The following is an 11,940-nucleotide window of genomic DNA, read 5'->3' as shown; positions in this document are numbered from 1 at the left end:
TTTTTCTTTTTCTTTTTACAAAATTCACATTACATGAGAATTGTTTAGGGAGTTATCTTACGAAACTAAAAGAGGTGGATATTTTGCCTTGTCTTTTATTTATAAATTATATTTATAGATTTATTTATTTATCAAATTTAACAAAATTGAGCAAGTTTATTTCAATAAGATTTAAGAGGGAATTGCACATATAAACAGTTTAAAATTAGAGTGATGTAAATTTTTATTTTTTCGTTTAACCTATTCTAATTTTAAAAATTAAAATATTAATGTCTAATGTTAAGTATGTTATTATTTGCTCTTAATATTTACAAATTATTTATTATTTTATAAATGGTGTATAATTATGTGATATTTATTTGTTGCTTAAAATATTCAAATAATAAACGTAAAAAAAATTAAATTTAGTATGAATTTATTTTTAATGGTTGTTTAATTTATCTAAAAATTTAAAAAGCCAAAGTTAATGGTTGTTACGCTTTTTACATTTAATGGCTCAATTTTTTTTCTTTTTAACTATTTATAGATATTGACATGACTTTTTATAATTGGTGACGTGAAATTTTGGTTATGCAAGGTGACATTTAGTAATGTTAGGTGGCATTGTTTACGTGGCTTTTAAGGTTTACCCTTTTAATAATATTTATAGATATGATGTTTGATTTACATAACTATAGCAATTATGTGGTGTAAATATCAACGTGAATATGTTAATTATGTAATCTGAATATCTCATTGTTATGAATATGTCAATTATACGATGTGAATATACGAGTAAAATAAAAATAGACACCAATATATATTAAATGTGATCTCTACTTATAGAAAAATAAAAATTACCAATAATAATGTAATTTTATAATTTTCAATTTATAAAATTTAAATTTTAATAGTTTTAGAAAACTAAATTAAAGTAGGAGTATGGTGTATCATCCATCCGCGTCTATGTTATAAGAACTTTCAGAAAAAGAAGGAGGCTTATTTAAAACATGCTTTGAATATTTGAATTTGTGTGGGTGTGGACTGTGGATAGTTACAAACTACAAAGAGCTATCTTTAAAGGTACGTTTGTGGTACTCGGCCACTGTTGCATTTTCAGCGGATTTTTTGCAGCACCTAAATTATGGCTACAGTACCTCGTTGTTGTTTCTTGATTGGTTTCATTCGTAGGATTTTAGAGCAGAGGCCGTTATAAATCTTAGGAGTGACATCATAACGGAATTTATGCACGAGCACCTAATACATTTGGAGGACTTGTCAAATTTCGCAAGTTGTATTAAATTGCATTCACTTCTCTTATAATCCCTCACAAGATCATGACATTGACATGCATCTGGGGGGTATCTGCGTAAACAATTGGACCCTGATCTTATCGCTTTGCTCCTATAAATAACGTGGCTTTGATTCAAATAAGGAATCACCAATATCAGAAATCTTCATTTCTTATTGATAACAAATTTCCCACAAAAAAAAATGGCAGCAATAGCATCAAACAATAATGCAGGAAATTTACAGCGTCAGTCCGCTAATTTCGATCCTTCCGTTTGGGGGGATTTCTTCGTCACATATGCTTGTGACAATAAGGTACAATCCGAAGAGAAAATAAAAACTCATTTTAAAAAAATCGTCTTTTTTTCAATTTTAATTCTAGTGCATAGGCAGTTTAGTAGATCGACCAGTCCCATGTGCATTTAAATTAACAATAATTGTCCTTTTGTTTTGACAGAATGTTCATGTATGGGTCGAAGAAGCCAAAATCCTGAAAGAGAAAGTGCAAAAAATGCTCAAAGATGACTTCACCGTTGAACATCTAAGTGAAAAGTTGAGCATTATTGATGCAGTTGAGCGTTTGGGGATTGCGTACCACTTTGAGACGGAAATTCAAGATATGTTGCGACGAGTTTTCGAGTATTTTAAAGGCGAGAATAATCACCAACATTATGAACTAGTAACCTTAGCCCTTTTGTTTCGACTTCTACGGCAACATGGCTACAATGTTTCAACTGGTATGTCACACATAAGATAATCCTCTAAGGAGTATTAGACTTATATATAAGACTAATTAACATTACTTATATGCGGAGTAAAACATAATTAAACATCAATAAATTTACCCGATTTTAAGCACCTCCTAGATGGCCCTGCTCACATGCATAATAGTAACCTTCTCCGAAGGGCAGTCTCATACGAGAGTTTCCGTATTAACTCTACCTGTTTTTTTTTACCACATCATGTTTGCTTGGCAGATATTTTCAACAAGTTCAAAGATAAGAAAGGTTGCATGGAGAATTTCGTAACCGAGGATGTAGAAGGGTTGTTAAGTTTATATGAAGCCACACACCTTAGGTTGCATGGAGAAACTATATTGGAAAAAGCCCTAGGGTTCACTAAGAAGGCCCTTGAGCTCAAGGTACCCTCTCTTCCACCGTCTCTTGAGGCTCGTGTGTTATACACTTTAAGGTGCCCGGTTCAAAAGAGCCTCCCAAGGCTTGGAGCAAGGGAGTATATATCACTTTACCAAGACATAGAGCATCACAATGAAGTTGTTCTCAAGTTTGCAAAGTTAGACTTTAACTTGGTGCAACTGCAACATATACAAGAGCTCGGTATCATTTCAAAGTAAGTATTCTGTATAACATATACATGAGTTTTTCTGTTATATGTCGCACATCAAAATATTCTATTTATTCCCCAGTATAATCGAACATTAATAATAATAATAACTTCTCCGTAAAAGCTTAAAAATGGACGTTTCACAAAGTAAAGTGCAAAATAACAATCGTTGGTTGGCGCAGTGATAGCATGGGGCTGCGCTTGGTAGGGAGGTCTGCGGATCGATCCCCCACAACTGCGATTGGGAGGGGTTTAAATACCGTAATTCTTGGACACGCCCCGAAATCCGGATTAGTCGGTCCACTGTGGTTCGGATTACCGGATGGTTTAGACCAAAAAAAAGTAAAGTGCAAAATAGATATTTCATGCGTCTCACAAAGACCTTTTTCCAACTCAAAGGTTACAATATGGTAACAAAAAAATATAAAAAACTGCAATATGAAAATAAAATATTTATGATTTTTTATAAAAATATTTGAAAAAAATATATACCGTAAAAAAGTATAGTTAAAATAGCTTTTCAAATGCTACGTAGTGTCAAAATGTCAAATGGTAAGTAATGTACTCCGCACAAATAGGATTATACATCCAGTCGTATCATAAGCATTGTACAACTCCGTATTTGTAATAAGGAAGGAGTACTAAACTAAATTATTAAATAAAACGTTAATGAGCTCAAAATCATTTCTTACCGATAAAACTTTATTGTGATAATTTAGATCGCACAAAGAGGGGAGTAACTAATAATTATTATCTTTGGCCAGCCGTTTATCTTTTCGGGAAAGCATGCACGACGAGAAAATTATACACTGTTGTCGACGATGGACACCCCAGTTTACAACAAAAAAAAATTATCCTAACCTTGTGAGATCATATATAGTAAAATTTACCAAACCTTGAGGTAGCACAATGAAAATTTCCATAAATAAAACTTTTTTCGTAAAATAATACTCGTATTATGATCACACATTAGTGTGTGATTTGTCCTTATCATTGATCTATAGGATTATTAATTTAGTGGCGGATATGGGAGTCATAAGAAACCATAAAAGGCTAAGATTTAAACTATTGCATTGTATATGAATATTTCTTTGGTGGTTCAAATGAGCACATTTATGTCGCGGGTGAAAATTGAATCTCCAAATTTATAGTTGGGGTAAGATAACCTTTACAACTTGAGCTAACTCTTATTCTCTCATTGTATATAAATAGTTAAGACTCAATCAATGAGTTAAGAGGGGACGACGCTCCCGGCAAGCCGGGGTTCAGCCGCCCTCCCAATCCGCGTCGGTCCGCGCCCTGAGCCGATTGGCGGACCGGCTTAACACCGTTCCACATCCGACCAGGGCACATCGCCAGCCCCCATCCGCTTCCCTCCCGACAATTTCAAGCACTCTTTGACTCTCTTTTCAAAGTCCTTTTCATCGTTCCCTCGCGGTACTTGTTCGCTATCGGTCTCTCGCCTGTATTTAGCCTTGGACGGAATTTAGCCTTGGTCGGCACAAAAATATGAAAAGTTATTGGAGGTCGGGCACCATGGCATAACTAACTATTAGTCAATATTATGTATCTTCCTAGTATAGTATGTATATCCTTTAGAATATTTAGTTCACATTGTAATCATGTACTTAGCCTAAAATATAACTAGTTATGGTTGTAATCTTCTTATATATATGGTATGATAATAACAACCCTAGTCAAGGGATTATACTCTTTCATGGTATCAGGTTGACTACGATCCTCCTGTGCCCTCGTCTTTACCCCAGGCAAAACTCGTCGTCCCCTCGTCTCGTCATAGCCTCACGCTACAATGGTTGAAGGCGATACATCGACACCCAAACCATCTCTTCATCCCGTCTACACCGTGATCAATATTCAGGATAAAGTTCGCGTGTTATAAGACAGTGCTAAGGTATCTTACGCTTCATGGGTGAACCTTTTCACGCTCCATGCCCGAGGATATAAGGTCTTGCACCATATCGATGGCATGCCCGCCCCTGCCAAGACTGACTCGTTGTATGACGCGTGGTATGAGACCAATGCCCACGCCCTACAATGGATCTATGGTACCATGTCGGATGACTTGTTGCCTCGTGTTCTTGAACCCGATTCCACCGCACAAGAGGCCTGGAATCGCGTCCAAAACATATTTCTCAATAACAAGGGCACTCGTGCCGCAAGTCTTGAGAGTGAATTCCACAATCTCAAGCTCGGAAAATTCCCGTCTTTCGATGCCTACTGTCAACGCCTCCAAGAGTTGCCAGGCCAATTGAAAGATGTCGGCGCTGCAATTACTGATCAACAATTTGTCCTTCAATTGGTTCGTGGACTGCCTAAAGAATATGATACAGTAGCCGCGTACATCAATCAAACGCTGCCCAATTTCGAGACAGCCCAAAGCATGATTGAACTTGAAAACCATCGTCAATCAAGCGGTAAGGAAGCCACAACCCTAGTTGCTCCGTCTACTCCCTCCACTGAATCCCGCGCCTGGGATAATGCTTCGCCATCTTCTCGCAACAATTAATGCAACAATGGTAGCAAGTGAGGAATTAAGGGTGGCTACAATGGTGGAGGTTCTCGCAATCAATCGAAAAATGCGACTTCCACCGCATCTTCATCCCAGGCCTCTCTGTGGGGCCCTATGCCAACCTGTCCTATTCCATGGACACCGCCTCCCTGCCCGTACCCCACCTACCAAAGGTGGACTGCCCCTTGGCAGCCGTGGCCTGTCCCTGCACCCTCCACTGCCTCTCGGCATGCCTCTGCTCGTGGTGGCTCTCGCCGGCCCGATTCCGCTTACGACCAGCCTCACGTGGCCTCTGATGATGGTCAGCAACCACAGCCCACTGATTTGGCCCAAGCATTTGCTGCCCTCCGGGTGCAGCCTAATGATCAAGGTCCATTTTACATGGACATTGGCGCCTCATCACATTTAAGTGCGGACGCAGGTATGCTTCGTTCCCCACTCAATTCTAGTACGATTAACTCTATTTACGTTGGTAATGGTGCCCGCATTCCCGTTCATAGGTCTGGAAATACTACCCTAGCAACCCCAAATAGGACCCTTCACCTTCACAATGTTTTAGATACACCGAAAATTATCAAAAACCTTATTTCGGTTCGACAATTTACCAAAGACAACAATATTTCTGTCGAATTTGACTCGTGTGGTTTTTCTGTGAAGGATTTAGCGAATGGGAATCTGATTCTGAAGAGCAATAGTGATGGTGATTTATACCCTGTGTCAGCCGAGTCCACCACGAAGTCCTCCGAGTCCAGCACGCACCTTCTTGCTTTTTCCTCCGATGTCTGGCATTCCCGTCTTGGTCATCCGGGAGTCAATGTTTTTAATTTTCTTAAGTCCAAATCTTGCATTGATTGCAGTAGCAAGTCAACCTCGTCTTTGTGTCATTCTTGCCAAATAAGTAAGCATAAACGTTTGCCTTTTCATGATTCGTCTTCTACTACTCTCGCTCCTTTTGATATCGTTCATAGCGACTTGTGGACTTCACCCATTACAAGCAAAGCAGGTTACAAATACTATTTAATTTTAATTGATAATTTTGCGTAATTTGTATGGGTGTACCCTTTAAAATTTAAATCCGAAACATTCTCTAATTTCTTGAATTTTCGTAATTATGTCAGAACGCAATTTCAACGATCTATTAAAGCCTTTCAATGTGACTTAGGCCGCGAATTTGATAACAATGAATTTCGCAATTTTGCTAATAAAAATGGCCTTATTTTTCGGTTCTCATGTCCACAAACATCCTCACAGAATGGCAAGGCCGAAAGCATGATCCGCCGTATAAATGAAATTCTTGCCTTGCCTTGCTCCATCATTCGTCCACACTACCTGAATTTTGGGTTGATGCCTTGCATACGACCGTACATTTACACAACATATTTCCCACTAAACTCCTCAATTTTCGCTCACCTACTTCCGCTCTCTTTCACAAAAATCCATCGTATTCCCACCTCCGTGTCTTTTGGGTGCGTTTGTTATCCTAACCTTTCATCCAAACGTCCACACAAACTGGCCCCTCGCTCCACCAAATGTGTCTTTATAGGCTACCCCCAAGAGTTTCGTGGCTACAAATGTTTTGACCTCGATAGTGGTAAGCTTATCTTATCGCGTGATGTTGCCTTCGATGAATCAGTTTTCCCATTTGCTCAGTCCTCATCGTCTCACCATAGCTCTTACACCTTCCTTGATCCCTCCACCAACACCCTATCCTCTGCCATCATTGACGCGCTTACCCAACCCACTCCGACCACTGACCCACACCAACCCAACTCTCCACGTACACCTGCTACTCCCTCTACACCTGCCTCCCCTGTCACGCATACCCCACAACCAGACCCTTCACCCTCTCCCAACCAGCCCTCTACCTCGTCCTCTAGCAAGACCTCCCCACCAAAAACAGACCCCACTTCCCCAGTCCCACAACCTCCACCACCTCGGGGGCACATGATGCATACCCGAGCCATGCACGGGATCTTTAAACCACGTGTTCCCACCTCCCTAGCTGCAACGACCACACCTGCCATCTCCCCACTTCCAAAATCACCTAAACTCGCCCTCTAGGACCCTAATTGGCATGTCGCCATGACCGATGAGTATCGTGCTTTAATTGATAATAAAACATGGGAATTTGTACTGCGTCCTCACAATGCTCCTGTAATTCGGTGCCTTTGGTTATTTTGTCACAAATATAAGTCTGGCGGGTCTTTGCAGCACTACAAGGCCCGCCTTGTGGTCAATGGAAAATGTCAGCAGGTAGGAATTGACTGCGATGAAACATTCAGTCCGGTGGTTAAACCCACCACGATCTGCACTGTGCTCAGTCTCGCTACTTTCCGTTCTTGGCCAATTCACCAATTGGATGTCAAGAATGCTTTCTTACATGGCGATCTTATTAAAACGGTTTATATGCATCAACCACCAGGATTTGTTGACCCCTCAACTCCTCACCATGTGTGTCGCCTTCGTAAGTCTCTGTATGGTCTAAAGCAAGCTCCGCGAGCTTGGTATCATCGATTTGCGACATTTATTCAGTCTGGGGGTTTCCAGAGTAGCGTTTGTGATCAATCTTTATTTATTTATCGTGATGGTGCTCACATGGCTTACTTGCTCTTATATGTCGATGATATAATTTTAACCGCGTCAAGTGCCTCTCTTCTTCGACAGATTATCCGTGCACTCTCTGATGAGTTTGCCATGTCTGATCTTAGGAAGCTCAATCATTTTCTTGGGATACAGGTACATCGCAATACCACGGGCCTCTTTCTTTCGCAAACTCACTATACCCGTGACATATTCACACGTGCTTCCATGGGCTCCTGTAATCCCGTGTGTACCCGTGTTGAACCTGGTGCCAAATTGTCTTCCACGGATGGCCCTCTTATTGCGGACCCGTCTCTATATCGTAGCCTTGCCGGTGCTCTCCAATATTTTACAACTACAAGGCCCGATATTACTTATGCCGTTTAACATGTATGTTTGTTTATGCACGCCCCACATGAGCCGCATTTTCAGTTCCTAAAGCGTATTTTACGGTATATAAAAGGAACCCTTGATCATGGATTATCCATCTCCAAATCCGCCTCTCATAATATTCCTGCCTATTCTGATGCTGATTGGGCGGGTTGTCCTGACTCATGACGATCGACATCCGGCTATTGTGTATTTCTTGGTGATAATTTACTGTCTTGGTCCTCTAAGCGCCAACCCACTATATCTAAGTCTAGTGCGGAAGCCGAATATAGGGGTGTTGCTAATGCAGTTGCCGAGACGAGCTGGCTACGCAATTTACTCTTAGAACTTCATGTTCCAATCTCACGTGCCAGCCTTGTCTATTGTGACAATATTTCCGCGGTTTATCTTTCCGAAAATCCCCGTTCAAATCCAGCGAACTAAGCATATCGAGATTGACATTCATTTTGTCCGCGACAAAGTCCGTATTGGTATGGTCAAAGTCCTACATGTTCCTGCCAAATACCAATACGCGGATATCTTTACTAAAGGCCTTCCCAAGCACTTGTTTACTCGTTTTCGATCCAGTCTTAGCGTCCGCTCCGTTCTAGCTACGACTGCGGGGGTATATTAGTCATTATCTTGTTAATAATATGTATCTTCCTAGTATAGTATGTATATCCTTTAGAATATTTAGTTCACATTATAATCATGTACTTAGCCTAGAATATAGCTAGTTATGGTTGTAATCTTCTTATATATATGGTATGATAATAACAACCCTAGTCAAGGGATTATACACTTTCACTAACGTCCTCCCCTGTGATACATACGAGTATATTGTCTTGGCATTAGTTCATTGATTTTTAACGTGTAGGTGGTGGAAAGAGCTTGATGTGAAGAATAAATTGCCATACGCACGTGATAGAATAACGGAGTGTTACTTTTGGATACTCGGAGTTTATTATGAGCCTCAGTATACCTTGGCTAGGAGGTTTGCTGTCAAAGTCATCGCTTTGACTTCAGTTCTTGATGATACCTATGATGCATATGGTACATATGAAGAGCTACAGCGTCTTACACAAGCATTTCAGAGGTAAATTAAGGATCAAATTGTAGATACTTTAGCTTAATTTAGTAACAAATTATTATATGAGACGGTTTAATAATAAGCTTTTAATTAGATCATAGCAAACGGCATATGTATAATTAATCTGGCAATAGTTATCAGACACCCACTTTATAAGATTTTTAATTAGACATGGAAAACGGTCAAACGAGTCTGGTTCAGGTTAAATTAGTTAAGGCGGGTCATTTTTTGGTTGACAAGAATTCGGGTCAGATTGGGTTGGTTCAGGTTCGGGTTATTTTCAGGTCTATTGTTATTATTTCTGAGGGATAATGGTTCGTTTGAACAATAAAAATTTGGGTCATGGATCCTAATTATTCGGAACCGATTCGGGTAAATTCGGGTTATGGATCATGCTCGAATCCTCAGTTCGAGTGTCAGGTCGGGTTATTCAGTTTGGATCAATTTTACCAGTTCTATTTTTAATAAAACATTTTTTCAAAATTTATGGTTGCTAAATTAGGTGGGATATTAGTGTCATGGATGAACTCCCGGAATACATGAAGGCACTTTATCAAGCAGTGCTTGATACTTTTAGTGAAATGGAGGAAGAAGTGGTTAAGAATGGAAAATCTTACGCAATATGCTACGCAAAAGAAGCCGTAAGTTTGAACGTGCATTTGCAAATTATTTTTTTCATTACATACATCGATTAATTAAATTTACAAGAAATATATTTTGACGAAGTAAATTAAATTAAACCAGATGAAAAGGCAAGTGAAAGCTTATCTAGACGAAGCAAAATGGCTGGTAACAAAAAAGGTGCCAACGATGGAAGAGTACATGAGTGTGGCAGTCGCATCCACCGATTATCCACTAATGGCTGTGGTTTCGTTGGTTGGAATGGGAGAAGCCGCAACTGAGGATGCCTTCCTTTGGTTAGTTAGTGAACCACATGCTCTACAATCTACATATCGCCTTTGTAGACTCATGGATGACATTGTATCACACGAGGTACGTATATTCTAAAAATTTATTTTTAGTTAAAATTTAAATCCATCTCATTAAAATATTGATGTGAACGCAGTTGGAAAGGCAACGAGACCACATACCATCAGCAATTGAATGCTACATGAAACAGTACAACATGACCGCATCAAAAGCATGTGAAAAACTCAGCATTGAGGTTGAAAATGCATGGAAGGATATTAACCAAGTGTTCTTGGATCCAAAGGCACCTTCAATGCCGGTTTTAATGCTTATTCTCAATTTAACTCGAGTGATGGAGCTCCTTTACACGGGCGAAGATATATACACTCACCCTCACAAAATGAAGCCTCTTGTTGCTTCCTTACTCCTTCATCCCCATCAAATATAGCATTAATGCATTGAATTCTATTCCCCCCTTACACTATGTATTGTATTGAATATTGGTGTCCATGTCCAAAAAACTCAAATACTATACCCTCGTATACCATATCTAATGATACCCGCTAGGCCTTAATAATTGCACTGTCTACACAATTTTACCCAAAACACTATTTATTGATGTATAAGATGTTGATTTTATGTGTTAATAACCAAACTAGCTTAGCACCCGTGCAAAGTTGCACGGGCATATATAAATAATATGAATAAAAAAGTTTTAGACTTTAGTTATAAATAAAATTTAGTTTGAATGTACAAATATCTTATAAAAATGATTTTGAATTCAGGATTGTGAGGCTGCCATAATATTCAATCGAACAATTTTATAATGAGCATACTAATCGCCATAATAATAAAATGCACAAAGTCTCATTTAAGATGACACTATCTGTCATAATCATAAGACGGGTCAAATATCATTCCACTTATGTATATAAGAAACAGTATGTTTGTTTTGTATCCACGTGTAGTACTAAGGCCATATCTTTTGGGCATAATTTTAGCTCATCTCAGTTTAGTTTAGCTTTATTCATTTTAGTTCAGTTTACCTTTTCACAAAGGTCCTTTTCTTTTTGACTGAAAAGAGTTGAACTTAACTTAATTGGCTAAACAGAAGTAAGAGTTAATTTGTGAAGAGAAGAGTTGAAATGAACTGAATTGAAATCAATTGAATGAAGTTGAAATAAACTGAACTAAATAGAGCTGAACTTAACTGAAATAAGTGGAAATTCAGTTCAAAAGAATAGGGCCAAATTAACTCATGCTTCTGTTCAGCTCACTTCAGATCCTTTCAATTCAGTTAAGTTCAGCTTAGACCTTGCAAAATCAACTCGGCTAGATTGACCCAACCCGAAAAGGATGACCCGAGACCCAAAATTTACCCGAATTGTCGCACCCGAGTGAGACCCGAAATCCAAATTGACCTGACCGAAAATGACTCGAGCTTTCTTCACCCGTAACAGACCTGACCCGAAATGACCCGATCAGAAACTACCAAACCCGAGAATGAGTCGACAAAACATAACTTTAATTGACCCAGAAAGACTTGAAATGACTTTTTTACATTAATTATTGACCTGAAAAGGTCCCGACCTGAAATAACCGACCCGCTTAATCCGAAAGATCCGGCCTATAACCCGAATTTACCCGACCTGAACTATCCCAAAAATGTGACAAACCTGAAGTGACCCGACCCAAATTGAGCCGACCCGATTAACCCGTTTGTCAGATCTAATTCAGCTCAGTCAAATTCGGTTTAGTTAGTTTTCGGCCGAAAAGAATAGGGCCTAAATATCACAAACCACATCAAATTTTTAAATTGATTGCAAATTTAAAAGAAAACCACATGTTC

At 39.1% G+C, this 11,940-nt stretch overlaps 1 protein-coding gene across 1 annotated transcript; it reads left to right on the top strand.

Moving 5' to 3' along the window:
* Window positions 1-1,391: 1,391 nt before the first annotated feature.
* Window positions 1,392-10,747, top strand: LOC141645973 ((-)-germacrene D synthase-like). Its single transcript, XM_074454114.1, has 7 exons — window positions 1,392-1,584; window positions 1,727-2,006; window positions 2,247-2,619; window positions 8,970-9,188; window positions 9,685-9,823; window positions 9,927-10,175; window positions 10,249-10,747. Exons 1-7 carry the CDS (start codon window positions 1,474-1,476, stop codon window positions 10,537-10,539), a joined length of 1,662 nt encoding a protein of 553 aa, XP_074310215.1. The 5' UTR covers window positions 1,392-1,473; the 3' UTR covers window positions 10,540-10,747.
* The last annotated feature ends 1,193 nt before the right edge of the window (window positions 10,748-11,940 follow it).

This window comes from Silene latifolia, chromosome 3, assembly GCF_048544455.1.
Source record: "Silene latifolia isolate original U9 population chromosome 3, ASM4854445v1, whole genome shotgun sequence".
In the NCBI taxonomy this organism is placed as follows: Eukaryota; Viridiplantae; Streptophyta; class Magnoliopsida; order Caryophyllales; family Caryophyllaceae; genus Silene; species Silene latifolia.
This window is presented reverse-complemented; position numbering and strand designations above follow the sequence as displayed.